The following is a 19,842-nucleotide window of genomic DNA, read 5'->3' as shown; positions in this document are numbered from 1 at the left end:
TCAGTTCAGGGGCGTTAATGCCCAGGTTTCTATTTGACAAAGATGTACAATAGGCTCTTTATAAAAATAAGTTACATAAAAACTTCTGGACACAAAACTCCTATCCAGACCACTAGCCACGGAGAAGACCACAAGCTAAAAAGTATGACTCACACAGAACAAGGCTGTCACCATCTGCACTCCGCAACTGTCAGCCCGCCCTCGGCATCCTGCTCTCAGGAGGGAACTCTGGCTTGTTTGACACAACTGTGACCTCTCACAACTTTGAGAGAAGCTTCTTCTGGATCATTGCAGAAGAGACCTGGCGTGAACCTTCCTCAGTGTTCACCCTGTGGGGTGTGGGGGCGGAATCGCAGCCGCAGCCACTGCTACCACCATCCCACCACTACCCTTCCTTAGACAGATGAGCTTAGAGGGAGGACGAGACCTCCTGTTTCCTTCCTGTCGGCTGGAAGGCGGAGCAGGTATGGAATTTTTGAAAGCCATTTCTCTCCGAATCACTGCTGTTCAGGTGCCTGCTTAGGAGATGGAGCTGTGGTCACAACCACAGTGGAGACTGCTTTAGAGGAATTAGAGGCTGTTCCCTGTTGAAGATGGGACGCCGGGACAGTCTGGATGCGCACCTATTTGCAAAGATAGCATCTGGTTAGCAGGTTACAAACAGGCTCATCAGTTGAATACAAACAGCAAAGGAAAGAGAGAAACCTGGTATGACCAATAGTTTGCCCTGGACCTTACCTGTGTGGCCTGACCCTGTTGCTGGAGCTGCTGCAGCTGCTGGGCAGTGAGAAAACTCACAGGCTTATTGCCAGCAATGAGCTTGGTGCCCGCTGGCATGGTGGTGAGGATGATGTTGCGGCCCAGCCCACTGAGGCTGTGGATAGAAAGGACAGGGTATTAGCTCCTGCCTAGAGTTGGGCCATGCACTGAAGGAAACCAGGGAGGTCTGGTGCACAGTAAAAATTTCAGCATTCTGGACTGAAATGGAAACCAGCTGATGAAACTACCTTTCTTCCAGCTCTTATGCTTCCTATGAGAAACGAGCAAGCCCAAAGGCTCTCGGTGCTTAGGATAAAATGACCCTGATATCCACACTTTGATCAGCAGGAGTAAAAACAGCTGCCTTGAGACCATCAGAATGATTTCATCATGCCCTTCCATCCCCAGTTAAGTCTGGGCCACAGGAAGCCCAGGCTCCCAATAAGCCCTCCTCCTCTGACCTATCACACCACAGAGCCCAATGTCCGAGTGAGGCCTTCCTAGCAGCTGCAGTAGAAATTGGCATCTGAGCCATGTCAGTGCCGACCCCGTCATGCCTAGGGACTTCCTGTCCCCTTCTTTGCTTTTTCTCCATAGTGTCTTACCACCCATATAGTGTTTTACTTTATTATTTCTCTCCCCACTTGAAGACAGAATGGATTTTTGTCTATTTTAATCACTACTGTATCCCTAACACCTAAAACAATACTAGGTGCTCAATAAATCTCATTGAGCACAATGAAGGAGAGCTGTCCAAGAGCCCCAAGAAAGCCAGCTGCCTTCCCACTGGGCAATGAGGAGCCACACAGAAGCCCTGCCCACCCCTCACTATAGCACTTACTTGGCTCCAAGGTTGCCTTTGATGATTGGGGCTGTGACCACACTCTTGCCCTTCATAGGCTGGCTAATCACAGAGAGTGGAACTGTGATCCGCGTAGGCAGCTTCCCCTAGAGAGAAAAGGAACCAAGTTTATGGGACAGGAGAGAAGAAAACCCAGTTTCACCTCCAAGGCTACAGAGTGAGGAGCTCAGAGGCTTTCACTCCCTGTACTCTGCCAGGTTCCAACATTCCTGAGGTGGGGCCCAGGGAGACCCCATGAAACCACTGCTCATCTGCTGTAGTTAAGGGCTCCCATGCTGTACTTAGGGGTCTCCTGATCTGTTACCATTCTCTTTCATGCTGCCTACAGCAGTAATAACCATATGTAACTGCTCTCATCAGGATTAAACACGTACCTAAATCACAAAGGAAGATGTGTGTTCACTTCAGCACAGTGAGAGTCTGAGCTCCTTAAAAGGTAGGGTGTTACTCATCTGCCTATCCCCTGACACTTGGCACTAAACCAGTGTCTGAAGTAGTGGGGGGAGGATAGAGGCACTCAGGAGTTAATACAGTGAATGCATAACTCCGGCTTCGCTGCAATAAGGCAGGGCACGCTACAGTGGAACCGGCCACATTCTCTAGGTGCTTTCAGCCTCTCCCAGAGATACAAGAGGTTACCTAGGGGACACTAATAAAAAAAAGCAACCAAGTGAAAAGTCCAACCCTAAAGCTAATAAAGCCTAAGAGGAACAAAAATGTTGAGAAGGCCTAGTCTTTGAGATTTCAGGATGGCTAAGATTTGGTAATTGTATTACTTGTTTTTAAGTTGCCTGGCTTTTTAAACCTTGGTGGACAATAAAATTTATATACAATAAAATCCTGTGTAAATCTGATTTTAAAAAATGATTCAAGAGGTGTAGTTTGATAGGCTGCTAAGAAAGGGCATCGACACCTCCTATGGGTGAGCTAGTTCTAAGAAGCCAGGTACTCAGGTGCAAAGCTGCGTCCCAGCTATAGCCCGTTAGCACTGAACGATGTCAAAGGCTACAGAAAGGTGCTCCGGTTGGGCTTACTTGCGGTTTTATTTTCTTAATGCCTTAGTTACTTAAAGACATTTCAGGCCATCAGTATACCAACTGAATTGTCCCTCATGAACTAGCCTCCTACACAGAGAAAGGAAAACGCAACAATTCCACCCCACTAAATGCGTTCTGGTCATACAGGGTGGGGCAGAGAGTATGTGAAACAGTTTATTCTTGTATTATTTATTAATCCTTATATTATTTTCCATAAAAACTGTAATCCTACTTTCGCCCCATCCTGGCACTTATCCAGACTAATAACAGACAGGTGCCAATGGATAGCAGTTTTCTCTGTTATGAGAAGGATTCAAGGGAAACAAGAGTGGACTGAGTGAGCGTTTGCTTTCCTTCTTATTCTAACTTTGGCGAGATGAGAACCTAATATTTCCTTCTTAGCCCCACCACGTATCAGGGTTTATTGGCTGGTTGGTTTTACTAATGTATATGTCCTCCTTCCTCCATCACTCTGGCTTTTACCCAAATCACTGAGGTTTTACTATGCAGCTTGTTTAGAAAAGTGAAACTATGTTTTACTGTCCACATAAAATACAGAACAGTGCCCCTTATCTAGAAGCTAAATGGACACAAATGCATCCAGAAACACACCTACATTGACATGAGAATTTGGTTTATGATAAATGTAGTATTTCATGTTAGTGGGGAAGGGATAAATTAGTCAATGATGTTGGAATAATTTGAAAAACATAAAATGAGATCTCTACCACATGCTATTCACAAAAGTATATTTCAAATGGATTATCAGTTATACTTATCTTAAAACTCTGGAAATATTTTATGAAACTACAAGCTAATATCTTTATAACCCTGGGGCAAGAAAGGCAAAAGATATAAAACCAAGGAACCATAAAAGAAATGTTGACTGATAGATCTAATCAGACAAAATACCTGTAGAGCAAAAGGCCCCAACCATATGCAAGGTTAAAAAATGACAGAGGGGGGCAAAATACTTTCCACACAGAATTAACACCCAGAAGATAGAAAGGGTCACCTCAAACTATGAAAAAACCAAAAACCACACAGAAAACTGGGAAAGATTTATCCACTACTAAAGCACAGGCCAGTCTGCACAGGACTGGCTGCTCAACCTCAACACAGATTAGGGAAACTGACTCTTGCCAGTAAGAGAGCCACATAAAGTTAAAACAACATGTGCTACCCAGTGCTGGTTAGGCTAGGTTTGCTGGCTGGACGGCAGGCTGGTATGGCCTTTTTGGTGGTACAACCGGAGTATTAGAACTTTCAATATGTATACCTCTGTGGCCCGATCTAGGCACCTTGGCTCCAGAAATATTTCTAAGTGTTCACATATGCACATGCGAGCATTTGCTGTAGCCCTGGTTTACAATGAAAAAGTGCCCTTTAGTAGAAGAATGGTTAAAGCACACCCCTTCTATGGGCTGCCACAGTATCATCAAAAAGATCGCAGTCAACATCTGGAAAGGATCTAGAATGATCCCCAAGACGTATTTTTAAATAAAACAAATCATAGAACAATATACAGACTAAGGTCTCTCACAGGAATATTTTACACTGTGCCAATGTACAGTAATGGTCTGGAAAAGGACCCGGGAATCAAGGCCAAACCACCAGCAGATATCAGCCTTCATGAAGGCAGTTAGAGGGCGGTGAAGGAAATTTTATATTTCACTCCCTGTACTTCTGTCCTGTTTTAATATTTTTTAAGAATGTATGCATGTACTACTCTCATAAGTTTGTTTCAAAATTAAACAAAGTCTATAACAAATAAGCCTGTTCAAGTCAAAAGAGGTGACTTGGACATTTCCGTCCCTAGGAAGAGGCGTTTCCTAAGTGGGAGGGCTCCTTATCCTTCACAATGGTACTCACTGCCTGGGACGTGGACACCACCGTGGTGCTGACAGGGACCTGCCGCACCGTGGGCGCGCCTGTGCCAATGCTGATGGGGGTGCTTGCAGCCCCAGAAGCCACGGCCACAGTCTTGGACACAGCAGCATTCATGCTGGGCAAGGACACTGCTGAAGTGTGAACAGTTCCAGGGCTGCTGGCCACCGAGGACCCTTGCTTGGCATGGGCTGCGACTGTGATGGTCTGGCCTGCTTTGGGAGGCATCACTCCCAGGCCCTGCACAATGCGGATGGTGGCAGCTGGCTTTGCTTCTGAAGAGGCCACTGTGCTCTTCCCCTTCTGGTCTGCCATGCTTACGCCAAGTGCCGGCATCAAGCGAAAAGCTGAGCTTGAGGCCTCTGCTGGCTTGAGGTCCGGAGTCACTTTGACCACGGTGGTACCTGCTGGAGCGGATGAAGGGGCACTGGCTGCGCTGGCCTTCGCAGGGCTGTCGGCAGCATGGACTGGGTTGGAAGTGACATGTAAGGTAGCCGAGATGCCTTTGCCAGCAGTGCCACTTCCTGTCCCGAAGAGGTCCTGGGTCAGTTTGACTGTGGTAACCTGGGACTTGGCCAACGTGGCCATCATGTCCGGAGTGATCCGCAGAACAGTCTGGCCTTTGGCATCTGTGGTGATGGAAGAGGGTGGCAGACGCAACACATCCTTACCCTGGATACGGAAGTTAGTGGCTGTGAGTGGAATGCTGTTGCCGGTCTGGGGCTTCACACCAAGCTGCCCAGTGATGGCGACCTGGGTGGAGGAGAAACAGCACTGACCAAGGATCCACACTGCCGCATGGGTTACACAGTACAATTAAGCAAACCTTCATTTCATGGGCAGTGTGTTTCATGTATTTTTCCAACTTTTTATTTTTAAAAATGAAAAAACATTTTCAAAAGAATAACATAACAAATCCATGTACCTATCACCCACTTCAAAGGCTATATCACTTTGTCAATCTTGTTTTATCTACCCTTCCCTATTTCGGGGGGGGGAGGGGGGAGGATATTTTTAAGTAAATTAATACATAGCATTTTGCTGATCAATACTTCTGCACGTATCTCTAACCTAGAGAAACTACCTATTATTACCTAATAATATATATTCGCATTTCTCCGTCTTACAACACCTATTTAGAGTTGTGCCAACCTTCACTGAGAGTAGCAGCGTGGCCACATTCCCATGTGTAACAGAAGCAGCCCTTCTGTCTCAGAGACTGTCTCTCACATGAGTGACTTTTCCCTCTGCTGACCAATGCCCCCAGAATGCAAACATGCTGCAGCATTTCCCGTCCCAGAACATAACAAGTCCTCGCTCCACTCCGCATCTCCACTCCAGTTCCAGTTCTCTGCTCTCTTCAAAAGCAAAATTACTCTGAAAATTATCTATCGTCATATCTCCTTTTCCTTGCCTTACGTTCTCTTTTGAACACATTCCCAAAAAGCTACTAAGGCACTGGGCCCAGTCGAGTCACTCACTACCTATATCCAGGCAGTGGTCTGCTCTCAGGCCTCACACCTCACACCTCCACCCACCTGATGCTCATGCTGGCTTCCTGAGCACCTCTCTCTCTCTCGGTCTGCCTTAGTCTCTTCACCTCAGTGTTTCCCATCTCAGATGATGTCACTATCTACCCGGTCACTCTAGCCAAAAGCCACAGGGTCAGTCCTGACTCCCTTTTCTCAGACCCCATAACCAAACCACCAGAAAATTCACACTGACTCTACCTTCAACCCCACACTCGGTATTCCAGCACTTCTCACCCTGCGAGGACTATTCACAGGAAGCCAGCGTTACCTCTCACCAGGACCACTGCACCTGCCTCCAACCTGGTCTCCCTGCCTCCACTCTTGCCCTAAAGCCCACTCTACACAGCAGCCAGGGCTTTTTAAAATGTAAACTAGATCCAGTCATTCTGAGTCACAATCTTTCAATGGTTCCCCATCACATTTGAATTAAAACCAAAATCAGACATGACGGAACCACTGGCAACCTCCCAAGAAACCACTTTCCAACACTTCTGCACTTGCTCACTAGGCCTCAGCCACAACGGGTTTCCTGTTGGTCCTCAAACATATTCCTGCCTCAAGGCATTTTCACTTGCTCTTCCCATACCTGGAATGCTGTATCTCCAGCTACATGTAATATGGCACACTTTCCAACCCAGTCATCTCTCAAATGTCAGTTCCTCACAGGCCCTCTCTGATCACCCCAGCTAAACCAGCACACTGTGCTCCCCTCCCCTGCTTACTGTGTTCACAGCCCCCACTACACCTGCCCCGGGAGCACCTGAGGGAGGGACGCAGTCTGTGCAGTATAGCACTAAACCCCCAACACTCTGGAGAGTGCCTGGCACACAAAAAGTACTAATATTTAATGAAAAAATGTTCCTTTATTGTTATATGGTTGCACTCACCTGTAAAATGGGGGTAACAAAGTGCCTACCCCATGATGTTTTATTAACATAATGTTTATAAAATGTCTGGCACAGTGCAGGCCCTAGCCGCCATTCTGCCTAACGAAGTTCAATGGTGAGCCTTGCATATTCACAACCAGAAAAGCACAAATATATGCTTTTACTCTAGTGGTAAGCTGAAACACCAATACAGCATATAAAGTTATACCACAGGATTTTAACTAAATAAATTCATAGATAATCTCCCCCAAATTAAAAAACTCAGCTACTAAATGCTGAATTAGATGGAAAGGAGCAGAAGGAATCTTTGGCATCTACAGAGCTTGCAATGCCCTTGGTGGGAACTCGAACTTGAAATACCTGAGAACTAAGGATCAAGGTCAGGAATCACTGAGCTCTCCACAGTCCCCTGCTTCGGGACAAAGGAGTCAGATCACCTACCTGCTTGATAATGTTCTGCCCGCTAACATTCTGAATCACAGCAGCTGTGGAAGCACTCGGAGCAGAACTCCCGGGGGAACTTGTGGCTGGCTTGCTCGCAGGGCTGGCTGTGGCAGGGAGGCTTGTCACTGTGAGTCCTGTCTGCCCAGCACCTGGCCGCTGCACAGTGGCCGCTGCAGTCTGAGCTTTGACTGGGACGGTGGCCATTACTGTCTAGTTGAGAGCATGAGGCCAAGAGCTTAATTAGACACTAAGATGTAGACCTGCATACCACCACCCAAGAAGTGTGCCTCTGGAAGTGCTGCTAATACAACAGTGCTTAACACTCACCACTCTCTAAATGGACAACAAAGTTCTTGTACTTGTGTAGCACATCTTTCATTTTCAGAATGTTTCCAATTTATCATCACTCCTATACACTGAGGACAAATATTATACCCCTTTTATAGCAAAGGAGACTGAGGCAGAAAATAAGACTTTTCCCTAAAATCACACAATAGCTAGTGGCATGGCTAAGATTAGAGGCACAATAGAAAGAGCCTGAGATTTAGAATCACAGGGATGGATTTAATCCCACCTCTATGAGTGACCTAATGTTACCATCCTGGGTAAATCACCACACTTCTCAGAAATTCTGATCCTCAAAATATAAAGTACAACTGACAAAGTACAGCTCATAAGAGCACTCACCCAGCTGTGGACATTACATGAGTTGTTGTAATACACATCAGCAGCAGCAACAATCTAAGGCTCCTCTGTGCCTACCCACTAAACTCACTAGCCCACCTCTGGGTCCGTAGTCCCTGCTTACCTGGGGCATCACTTTGGTCTGTGCAGCAGTGGCTGGAACGCGGATCTGTGGCCCTGCTGGTATCGGCGGCAGTGTCTGTGCTGGCCCCGATGACTGCTGGGTAACAGCAGGAAGGCCAGGCTGGGCCACCACCCGCACCTGGGGGAGTCCCGCCGAGCCGGAGTGGCTCACAACACGGGCAGCAGCCTGAGAAGTTGGAGGAGTCTGACTGGAGGCTGGGGAAAGCATTGTTCCTAGCTGTGGCATTGTTGGCGAAGAGACCAGGAGAACGCTAGGAGGAAAATTGGGGGAAAAAGAAAACAGCCAACTCGGGACATGCATAAGAGGGGAGGGGAGGGGAGGGGAGGGGGGAGGGGAGGGGGAGGGGGAGGGGGGAGGGGGAGGGGAGCTTACCCGGAGCTGGATTTAGCTGGCTCTGAGACAGGAGTAGGGCCACTTTTGTTGACTGCCGAAACTGGTGGTGGGGAGATTGGTGTGGCGGGCAAAGCTGGCGTGGTGGGGGTCACAGGGGTGACTGGGGTGGGTGGCATGCTGGAGTCACTGAGGCTCATCTGGCTCTGTTCAGAGGGGCCACTGCTGAGGACCTTCACTGAACTCTCCTTGCTATTGGACTTCTGTAGGCAGGAGATAAAGAGAAATTCAAGTGCAGATTTAACCATGGTATGCTAAGGAAGGTGTGACCCCTGTGGTTTCTGATGCTCTGAGGTGAAGGAAGGCCTCACGGCCTCCGCTGAAACTGCTAAGTCAGGCTCTCTCAGCAGGTCACTTACCACCTTAGAGGAGGGCTTAGGTTTTTGCTGAAGGGCTTTTCTGGCTTTCGCTGCTGCTGCTTGTGCCTGGTGAATCCGCTCTGTAAACAAGAGTGATAAGCTTCAACGACTGTTTAACCTCAGCAAAGTAAGGAGGATGGTTTCATTAAGAGCCAAGGCCCCACTGGAGGACCAAGTCCTGCCTCTACAGTCCTGTCCTGCCCAAATGCCAATGAAAAGCGTAATGGAATTGGGGCAGAAAATCACAGCATCCCTAGTCTAGCTGAACACACTGCCCAGAGGCCTCACACACCAAATTCTTCCTCGCTCCTGTCACGGTGCAGGTAGATCCACAGCTTGCGTCCAATGTCATATTTCACACATGGGTCCTTCTCATAGTGCAGCCGATCCAGTGCACCACTCACCACTGTGTTCACCTGAGAACCAGAACAAAGGGAGGAGGGACAGTCAGACTTGGGCACTGGGTGTAAGTCATAGCAGCTACACTGATCCTATCTCAGCCTGGCGATGGCATCCCCAAAACCCACTATGAATCACTTGGCAAAACCAGAAACACTGAGACTCCTGAAAGACGGAGCAGACCTGCCGTCACCTGAAGGAGATGATGACCTAAGACCTCTGGAAGCTGAAGGAAGGCCGAGAGTCAAATTTGTGCCTCACTAACAGCAAGGGTCTTAGGTTATCAGTGTTCACACGTCTTCAGATACCCTCCTTTCCTCCTTTTCATTTAGTTTTTTAAAAACTTATATTTTATATTTTCTTGTAACTTTTCTAAACTCCTTTCTGGAACAAAACAAAAAGAATCCCATCTCCGTCCTACCTGAGTGCTGGTAACATCTGGAGCAAGAAACTGGGAGTCCTTGAGCAATTCGCAGATCTCGGCTCGAGTGCCCTCTCCGTTAGGCAGCCGAGCCGCAGCGTCTCGAACTGATGACGTCAGAAAATGAAAAGCGCAAGAGTCAAGCAGGGCTGCTACAGAGGACACTCTACCTCTCCTTGCTCTGATGGGTCAAGTGCCTGAGGTGTTCTCTGCCTCACTCACCCAGAGCTGGGTGGACAGTGCCCTCTAGGGGCAGCTTCCTATACACTCCTCACACTCAGCCAAGACTGAATATGACACTCAGGACTATCAGAAACAGAGGTAACAAACCATATCCTGGCAGTGCTGTGATGTTGTAACAGAAATTAGGTATTTTCATACCACATTACAGCTGCTGCAGATGACTCAAAATATCATTTTCATACATCACTATTTGGAAATTACAGGAGGCATAAGGCCTGCTGCTAGATCTTGTAATTTAATGTCATAATAAAAATACATGTATTTCTGCACAAAAAAATGTTTTAATATTTTGATAACTATTTTAATATAACTGGTTTCTCTTGAAACTCTATGCATTTTATTTTATGCATTTAAAGACATAATTCTGAGAAGAGCCCACAGGTTCCACCAGAGCCGGAGATTCGTGACACAAAAAAGGGTTAAAAACTTCATCTTGAAAGGAATCCTAGTCTGGAGGAAGCAAATTCCTATACTCAAGCTCACTATACTCAAGCTTACTATTTAGCTGGCCTGGGAATAATTCCTGAATGAAAATAATCTGGAGCACAGGCTTCAGGAAAGAAACACTGATTCCTGATAACCCTCTGGGGGTAGAATGCCCCCTTCCCAAATGCCAAAGCTTCCTAAAGCTACACCTGACCCTCAGTGTTGGGGGGGAGGGGAATAAGAAGTGCAGCTGATCAGAGAAAAAAAAGTGATCCTACCAAGAGACAGGATGGTCACATAGGCAGGCCGGTCAGAGCGCAGCAGGGAGTGCTCCCGAGCCTTGTTCAGTGAGGTCTCCTTATCAAACACACCCTTCACAGGCCCCACTACAGACTCAAAGCCATGCATCCGAAAGGTGAACGCCTTATGGGGTTGGCTGTATCTGTAACGCTCCTATCAACAGAAAAGGGCCAAGTCCCATAAGTCAGAATTGGTGAGGTTCTCTCTAGAGCTCCCATACAATGAAAGACCAAAACAAGAAGGAAACAGACTATTACACTAGGAATATTGAGCCAGCTACAGTGGGAAAGGATGGTTCCCAAAGCCTTCATTACTGGCAAAGGGACAAAAAGGAAAATATAAATGTATTTTGCTATCCAGAAGAAAAGGTCATCAAAACATTTCCCATCCCCTTTCCTCACACCATTTCTGCCCCCCAACAAACAATCCCCACCAAGAGGATATCTAAGGTTGCAGGTGTGAATTTCCTCTAGGAGTGTGGACTCAGGGAGAACCTCTCTGCATGGCCTCACACATGCAGATATGCACACTGGGATCTCTATTTCTTACCTGCTCCTGAAACACTCGTTTCTCCTCCCCTGTACTGGGCCGCACCACGTAGTCAGTTCTTCTGGAACATAAAGAATTTTGGGGAATCTAAAAAAAAAAGCTGAACTCACAAAAAACAGGGATTAGAATGGTAGTTACCAGGGGCTGGTAGATGAGGAAATGGGGAGATGTTAGTCAAAGGGTACAAGCTTCCAGTTATAAGATGAATAAGTTCTGGGGATCTAACACATAGCACAGTGACTACAGTTAATAATACTGCTTCATATAGCTGAAAGCTGCTAAGATAGACCTTATATGTTCTCACCACACGCACAAAATTGGTAATTCTGTGAGGTGATGGATGTGTTAACCTTACTGTGGTAATCATTTCACAATATATACACGTATCAAATCAACACAATATTATACGTCAATTCTATTTCACAAAGCTGGGGGGAAAGGGACCAGAGCTGACTGAGAACAGTCACATGAGATACTATGACACGAAGAGCTCAGGGCTAGAGGTCATACAATGCAGGAGATAAAGGTTCAATTCCCCATCAGGACACATGCCTGGACTGCAGGCTCAATCCTCAGCAGGGGGCGTGCAGGAGGCAGCCGATCAATGACTCTCATCACTAATGTTTCTCTCTCTCTCTCTCCCCCTTGTTCTGTCTCTGAAATCAATAAAAATATATATTTTTAAAAAGAGACCTACACTCTAGCCTCGGTCTTGTCCCAAACCTTCAATGTAATGAAGGCATGAGGCTAAGTAACAACACTGCATGACACCTCAGTTACTTAGCCTCATGCCTGAATTTCTTTATAGATAAAACAAGGAAAGTGGATTGGACAAATCATTCTCAAATGAAAATTGAAGGAGAGGAATTCAGGGAAAAAAGTATGCCCACCTGCAAGGTAGACCACATCCCCCTCAGAACCTCTACTGTGCAATCCCTTCCCTAATTCAGACTCCTTTTCTCAGGGAGCATCTCTTGATGGGAGGCGTGTTGACCTCCTCAGTACACTGAGGCAGGCAAGAATCCATGGACCCCTAGAATCTCTAGAGTCCACAACAGCTCTGACATACTAAGAAATGTTATAAAAGCCACTGCAGTGTCGTACATTACGGTTTCACAGGATCCCACCCACCGTTAGAGTAATATACTCACACCCGAGGAACTGGTGTTGTGGCATCTGAGCTGTCTTCATTTTCTTGCTGGAGAAAAAGAAAACATTAACAGTTAAATGAACTCAAGAATTCTGGCTAAAATAAGGGCTCTAGAAACCCAGAGTAAGGAAGAGCGGATATTTCTTTTAAAACCATACCTTACAGAAGGCCTGGTCTTTGGTTTCTAGCCACAGCTGGAAGAGTGCAACTAATTCCTTTTCATTATCTTGGGACTGGCCTATTAGAAGAATTAAAAGGCAAAAAATAATAATGAAACGAACTAAGGTATTCCTCAGAATCCCCCATCTCTTTGCTTATCTCCGCCATAGAAAGACCCTATAGGCCCTGCAGCAACAGTCCTTTGCATGTACCATCCACTGAGCGGACACTAACTATCTATCACTGCCTGCCTGGACCACCACTCTGGGATGTCCCCTAATTAAATTACTCATCAGTAAGTACTTGCTGAGCTGCCACTGTGCACCACACTGAGCACTGGGTTAGGGCTATTCTGTCAGTTCAGTCTCTTCCCTCATGAAGTTTACAGGCAAGTGAGGAAAGAGCACATATTCAATAAAATCAAAAAGTGGTGGTGTGACAACAGATGTCATAAAAGCTTACCCTAGGGAAGTCACTCTTTCCCTGGGGGGGTCAGAAAAGACTTTGGGGCTAATGAAGGCACAAAGGCATAGCAATGAGAAAGCCAAGGCAGGAGGAAAGCTTGGCTCCCTGACCCGCCTAGAAAGAGATGAGCACTCTACCCCTGTGCCCTCCTCCCCTCCTAACACTGTTCAGACTCCTACTGTAGCACCTCCCACATGATGGTACCTATGTCTCCTGCAAGACTAGAAGCCACAGGGACGAATGTCACCCAGGTGTGCCTGGGTGAGGAAGGCACCCTCTGGGCCTACCCTTCTCACAGGCTGCTGAGATGACCCGCCAGGTCTCTTACCTATTTCTACCAGCCAGAAAAGCTTGGAGCTTTCCCATGGGACAACTCCCCTCACTCCCATTCTGCCTTCTAGAAATGCTACCTCACCCATACAGATGGTCCATCCAATACCCTAACCCCTCAGTTCCGTGACCTCAATGACCTCCCCCCCCCCACTCCACCCCAGCCACTTATCCCCACAATCACAACTGGACTCTACTATTACCTAAAACTGCTTCATCTTCAAAATGCCTAATGCAGTGTTTCTCAACCCTGGCCATACACAAGAATCACTTGGGAACCTTTGAAATACCACAGCTCGGGTCCCATCTAAAGTTAGTCAGAACGTCTGTGGGTAAGGCCTAGGCACCAGTGCTTTTAGAAGTTCCCCTACTGATGGCAGTCCACAGCCAGGGCTCAGAACCTTTCTGCCAATCCACACCTTCTGCCCCCGACCAGTCACCTAGACTTCTTGCTCAACCACTCCCACTAGAACATTACCCTGATGAAAAAGAACCACTCGGCCACTTCTCTGATCTCATCAGCCCCCTCCCTTCATACTTCCTCTGTGTTCAGTTCAGTCTGTGGCCACCATTTCAATTACACCCTTACCGATACCTCTGCTCTTCTATCTGCATCATTCCAACCTGGCAAACCTTAAATTCTACACTATCCATGTTCTCCAGGCTTCAGCTCAGGCAGCTGAGGGCTGCTGGAGAAACACACAAAGGGGTAAAGAACGCCACCACAAATGAATGACGAGCAGCCCCCACTAACCCCAACAACGCCCGGCTATCTAAGGTCATCTCTGGTAAGCTGGTTTCCCATGCTCCTTACTAAGTACTTCCCACTCTTCTCGATCTCCCTTCTCACTCGCAACAGACAAGACAACCTTGCCTCTCTCACCTACTTTAACAGAAAAGCCAACAGATCAAACCCTCTCAAATTCCTGCAATAAAATCTGCCAGCCTACTGCTGTGAATCCATTATTTCTCCCTATTATAAGAAATGTGCTGTCTCCTGCCATCCCAGGCCAGTCCCTTCCCCTCATCTCAGGAATTTATAGTCAATTTTCCCTTCTCTCCTGCATTTGCAACTTCCTCCTTTCCACTGTACCCTTTCCATCAACACTTAGACTCAAACTTTCTCTCATTTAAAAAAATTCCTCTCTTAGCCACAAGTTCCCTTTATAATCCTACCTTCCCCTACTAAAGTTCTAGAGTTGTTTAGATTGTCAATAAAAATAATAAATGGAGCCACTTTCAAACAGACCCAGAGCTGCCATGCCAGACGAAATGCCTTGCAGGTCTTATGCCTTAAACTTTTGAAATGCTAAAACAAGGCAAAATAATCTCTGGACTTGGCCTAAAGAACATTGTGTCCCAAAGAACTGTGTGCAAAGATAACATGAAAGCAGTTATGATGACTCCTGGACTGATGACTACCTGTTACCATCACTATGTTAATGTTAGCTCACCTATACCAAAAGAAACACCTTCCTTCTACTGATCCAATTGTTCCCCTTCCCTTTCTCATAAATACCCACGGCATCTGTCTCCTAAACAGAACACTATCTAGGCTTCTGCCTGAATCAATGCTTACCAAATATTCTTTTTTTTCAATCTCAAATAAATGTTTGTTGCCTCTCACTTTGAAAGGTTTAGATTAACAAGATTCACCGTCTCTCTAACCACTGTGAGCAGTTAAATGTTTCACTGGCCGCGAGAAAGGGAGCCCTGATTGGCAGCATTTGCAGATCTCCATGGGGTGCATTAAGGGTTAGCAAACTGGCCCCCTTGACTTTGTAAAAGAAGTTCTATGGGCACACAGCCATGTCTGTTCATTTACATACTTGTCCATAGCTGCTTTGCACCATGACGGCAGGGCTGAGTAGTTGCACCAGGAAGCATCTGGCCCACAAGCTTACAATACTTATTATCTGGCCCTATAATGTTTGCCACCCTGGCGCCAGTGTCCACCTGGCTGATGTCAAGCACCAGCCTGAGAGCCAGAAGGAGCTGTAGTCAGCTACCATGAGTCGCCTTCAATCACCACAGTCCTTCTCGTCATTCTGCTAGGAATCGCTCTTACAAGAAATTCCTTATTTCTTCCATGCTCACAAGTCCACAGTCTTTATCTTACTGAACTTTTTAGTAACATCAAGACTAACAACCACTCCCCAATTCTCGACTCTACTTACTTAGCTTCCAAGAGCCAGCTATCTCAGGGCTTCCTCCTAACTCTGCAGTTGCTTCTTCTCCATACCCTCCCCTTTCTCCGCCTCCAGTTTCTCAAGGCTCAGTCCTCTGCCCGCCTTTCTCCTAATTCAGCATTTCTCCCTATGCCACTGACTTTAAATACTGTATATGCCAACAACTCTCTGCTGCCACTCTGGATTCTAATCCCATATATCCTACTGCCTACTCAGTATCTCCACTTAAATGCCCCAAAGGCAGCTCAAACTCAGCACATCCCAAACTAAACTTACGACCTTCACCTTCACTCAACTCCAGATGTCTTCCACAGCTCCCTGCCTCCATAAAATAACACCCTCATCCATGAAATACAAACCTAACAAAGGGTGCCTGGCAGCACTCTTCCTTCACTCCCACGTCCAAGTCACACCGAGTCCTGTGGCTTCCACCACCTAAAACTTTCTTAAACTTTAGAACCAGATTATCATCACCTCTGTGCAGGCTTGTGTGATCTTTATGAACCAAATCTTCGTTGGCACCACGGACCCACACTGCCCCCTCTACCTGGAATGCCCTTCCTTCCCTTCCGGCTGCCTGGTTCCTTCCTAATCATCATTAATATCTCTGCTCACTTGTTCACTCCTCAGGAAGGACCTTCCTGACTCTACAGACTACACCAATGCCTCGTTATAACTTCTATCCTTTCTGGTATTTTTCCCTTACAGGATGTATAAGTCTGTTATTTCACTTGAATGACTATTTGTTCCCCAGCCAAACCTTAAACCCATAAGAGGAGCACACCGTCTAGCACCTAACACAGTGCCTGACACCTAGAAGCTGAGTGTTATAAGAAGTGATGAATCTACTGCTTTCATAACCACCTCTCCATGTATCTCCTCGTCGACTACTCAAGAGAGTCAAGGGAAAGGTTTATGAGTTTCAATATGAAATCAACACTGATTTTTCTCTCATTACCATCACCAGGAAAGAGTCACCAAGTCACTTCAGGTGCATGTTACCACAACCTACACAGTAAGTGGAACTTCATAAACTTAAAACAAAAACAAGGACCCTGATCCTTAAAAGCACTGATTTGGAGTTGCCCGACTTCTTGCTGCACATTCTCCTCCATAGCAAAGGCCTTTTTAGGAAAGAAAAATAACTACATTATTACAAATTGATCTAAAGCCATAGGTACAATTAATATAAACATATTTAAAGTTAGCCAGCACCAGAGTGCATTGTAACGAAAGGGCTATTCCAGTCCAGCCTCGGTGAGCCCAAATCCAATGGAGGGATGGAGGGGGTGGAATTCAGACCCTAAGTACTAATGGGGTCATGAAGGAGTCCTTTACTGAGCAACGAAGATGTAATACTACCCTTTCCAACCTTCTACCGGACACTACTACTAAATGGAAGGCAAAGGAAGCTTAAGGCAGGAAGTGACAGAATGAAAACCTAGTGTCATGTGTAGATAATACAAGTTACTTACCAAGCAACTTCCACTGCTGGGTTTTCTCTTTGAATTCAACAAATGGAGAGAAACTGGAAGGTACGGCTGCAAGAAACAGACATGAACAAGCCACACAGGTCAGAGAGAGTGCTAAACTTAGAACAATTAACAGCCCTGAGCTCTGAGATAACCTCTGAATGTTTCCCAGTGTATCAGGCTAGCAGAGACCTCTAAGGCACGATACTGTGCAAAGTCATGATGCCTCTAACCAGTAAAGCTGTTCACTATGAGAACTAATTAGACAGAGTAGGGGAATACTGACCCTACAAGAAAAAAGTACGTTACCACGGCTTTCTCCAGCAAGATACTGCAGGGCTGGTAACACCAACTCTGCCCAGTTGGGGGCTGCAGAGAACCAGCTATTGAGGGAGCTGGCCGGAGATGACTGCCAGTCCAAAACCCGCTCCTCTAGCTGCAGGAGAGCAAAGGCAAAACCAGTCAAATTCCTGTAATCCACCAGCAATTCCACAGTTGTCCATGCCACAAAGCAAGTTAGCCGCAGGGCTTTGGGAGCAACCCAGAGTCCTGCTTCTCAAGCTACAGATTATTAACATTTCTACAATTAGAAAACTTGGATGTACATCTAACTTTTCCAAAACCCTTACCACAGGAAGGCTAGACTGCCCGTGCAGGAGCAAGATCTCCAGTAGAAGAGAGAAGAAGCTGGAAGATATCTCATTGATTCCAAGGCAAGGCTTGAGGTCTTCAAGAGGCCTAACGAGGGAAGAAAAATGTAAGAACAAGAAAGACCAAGAACACATCCTGAGGTGCTTTAGGCCTCCAGACCTCCTGTCAGTCACAGAAAAGCTCAATAAAGGGCTACACTATGCACCTGCCCTAGCGGGATCCCCAAGACCCCGGGCTTACAGGTCCAACACGAACCAGGCCACACCAAGCACCGGAACTGGGCACACCCTTCACTTCATCTTTCACCCTTGAGCAGTAGGTGCCGTGCTCACTTACTCCTCCTTGATAGCAGGCACTGCCAATGGCGATGGAGCCTGCGAGAGAGGTGGGATCCCCTCAGTACTGCTTAAGGGCTCAGCCAAATCCTCCGCCTCTGATTTGATCATTTTTATTTTCTTCTTCTTTCTCTCCTCTTTTTCCTTCGCCTTTCTTTTAAGGACAGCCAAGTCATACAGGGCTACAAAGAAACAACGACACAATCACAGAGTTGCGTTTTCTACATCAGGAACTGAGCAGTCTCATCTGCATATTATTTTCTCAGGCCCACCAGTGAAAGAAAGGTCTCAAAAATAAGACATTTACTAACCCCAAAGAGTGATTTACAAATTAACTTTAACAGCTATTAAGATGCCAATGCTCTGTTGCTCTGATTCTATATTCATTTTCCATCTATAAATCCCTTAGAGGCAATAACCAAAATAGGTTATCAGCCGAAGCAAGCTGTGATTTCATTTATTTTTCAACATGTAGACAGGTTCACATAACTTAACAGCACAGTCAGATGATGGCTACCTACAGAGGACGTAATTACCTGCTAGAGAACCTTTCCTGCCAGCGTTCACACGAGTCATGATGTCGTTGAGAGTGAGGTCCCCGGTCAAAAGGTCCGGGTGATCCTAGATGTGATGTTCAGAGATTTATTATGGAGGCCCAAATACTGAGCTAAAACTGCTGGAGGTTTTGCCAATTTACCTAACAGATAATTAGATGTTATGTACACTTAAGGAAATCATGTTGAATTAAAAATATAGAGATAAAAACTGCTCTTCATAAGGAAGCACAGGAGAACCCAGCCCCAACCTTTCTACCATATGGCATTTAGTGCATAAAGCTCTCGCATTCCTTATCCTATGTGCTCCTCAAATAGTCTTATTAGAGATCCTATTTTACAGTCTGAAAACGGGACTCAGAGAAGTTAAGGGATCTGCCCAATACCAGAGAGCAAGTGAGACAGACAGAACTCAGTTCTGACTCCCACTGGGACTCTTCCCATCTTGCCCCCGTCTTGGACCAACTGCGCTTTCTTCCTCCACCGTGCTCTCGGTCTTGGCCACTGGACCTACCTCGATTAGATGGAGGAGGGACAGAAACAGTCAAGAAAGGGAAGGGCACAGGACCCAACTCGGGTGGCCAGGGAAAACTCCCTAACCTCTCTAAGCTCTGGTGAAATGCATACGATTCATACACCAGTCTTGAGTAAAGGTTAAAGCACACGTTATTTTCAGCATGCCTTATAAAGTCAAAGCACGCGTCTTCTCACATCTTTGGTGTTAACTACCTTCTCTGGTTGTCCTGTCCTCAAACAATGATACAGAGAGAAAGCAGAAATGATCGCAACTACCAGCATCTCCCTCATAATAGCCAATCCAGAGACTTTATAGTGAAAACCCTAACGAGAACACACCCTGCCCCAATCTTACTGGTTGATGTTTCCGCTTCTCATGGTGCTTCTTTAGCATTATCTTCAGGTCACTGTCCCCCAGCTCTATTTTATCTGTGAGAAAATGAACCAAACCACATGCACTAGGTCATTCACAACATATGCTCAAATTTAAATCTTTCTGGTCACTTGTGATATTCAAAAGTAAGATATTTCTCTGAGTTTCCCTTCTGGCTACTGTGCACAAGTACCAACAGTCTTAAAACAGTCACCAGGTCAACTCTTCAGTTTTTCCATACATTAGTCAATAACCATGACCTCAGTTACTTAGCTGCTCTTAACACATGAAAGGTTCTGAACATTCCTCCTTGATTCCTGTCCC

General features: G+C 46.3%; 1 protein-coding gene across 5 annotated transcripts in view; it reads right to left on the bottom strand.

Moving 5' to 3' along the window:
• NFRKB (nuclear factor related to kappaB binding protein) overlaps positions 1–19,842 on the bottom strand; it is a 30,627-nt gene continuing 10,785 nt past the window's right edge. For 4 of the 5 annotated variants that reach the window (XM_087828503.1, XM_087828507.1, XM_087828505.1 and 1 more), the window contains exons 8-27: positions 19,501–19,574; positions 18,612–18,696; positions 18,077–18,257; positions 17,719–17,827; positions 17,399–17,525; positions 17,093–17,158; positions 12,633–12,712; positions 12,476–12,522; positions 11,325–11,385; positions 10,754–10,928; positions 9,807–9,913; positions 9,279–9,402; positions 8,987–9,066; positions 8,610–8,830; positions 8,217–8,487; positions 7,406–7,618; positions 4,531–5,298; positions 1,601–1,707; positions 739–874; positions 1–623 (exon numbers count right to left, since the gene is read on the bottom strand). In XM_087828503.1, the coding sequence (XP_087684629.1) occupies positions 498–623; positions 739–874; positions 1,601–1,707; positions 4,531–5,298; positions 7,406–7,618; positions 8,217–8,487; positions 8,610–8,830; positions 8,987–9,066; positions 9,279–9,402; positions 9,807–9,913; positions 10,754–10,928; positions 11,325–11,385; positions 12,476–12,522; positions 12,633–12,712; positions 17,093–17,158; positions 17,399–17,525; positions 17,719–17,827; positions 18,077–18,257; positions 18,612–18,696; positions 19,501–19,574 (3,158 nt within the window). In that variant the 3' untranslated portion in view covers positions 1–497. The remainder of the gene's footprint in view (positions 624–738; positions 875–1,600; positions 1,708–4,530; positions 5,299–7,405; positions 7,619–8,216; positions 8,488–8,609; positions 8,831–8,986; positions 9,067–9,278; positions 9,403–9,806; positions 9,914–10,753; positions 10,929–11,324; positions 11,386–12,475; positions 12,523–12,632; positions 12,713–17,092; positions 17,159–17,398; positions 17,526–17,718; positions 17,828–18,076; positions 18,258–18,611; positions 18,697–19,500; positions 19,575–19,842) is intronic. The other variant, XM_087828506.1, reaches the window with a different exon arrangement.

This window comes from Miniopterus natalensis, chromosome 20, assembly GCF_054644295.1.
Source record: "Miniopterus natalensis isolate mMinNat1 chromosome 20, mMinNat1.hap1, whole genome shotgun sequence".
Taxonomy (NCBI): Eukaryota; Metazoa; Chordata; class Mammalia; order Chiroptera; family Miniopteridae; genus Miniopterus; species Miniopterus natalensis.
This window is presented reverse-complemented; position numbering and strand designations above follow the sequence as displayed.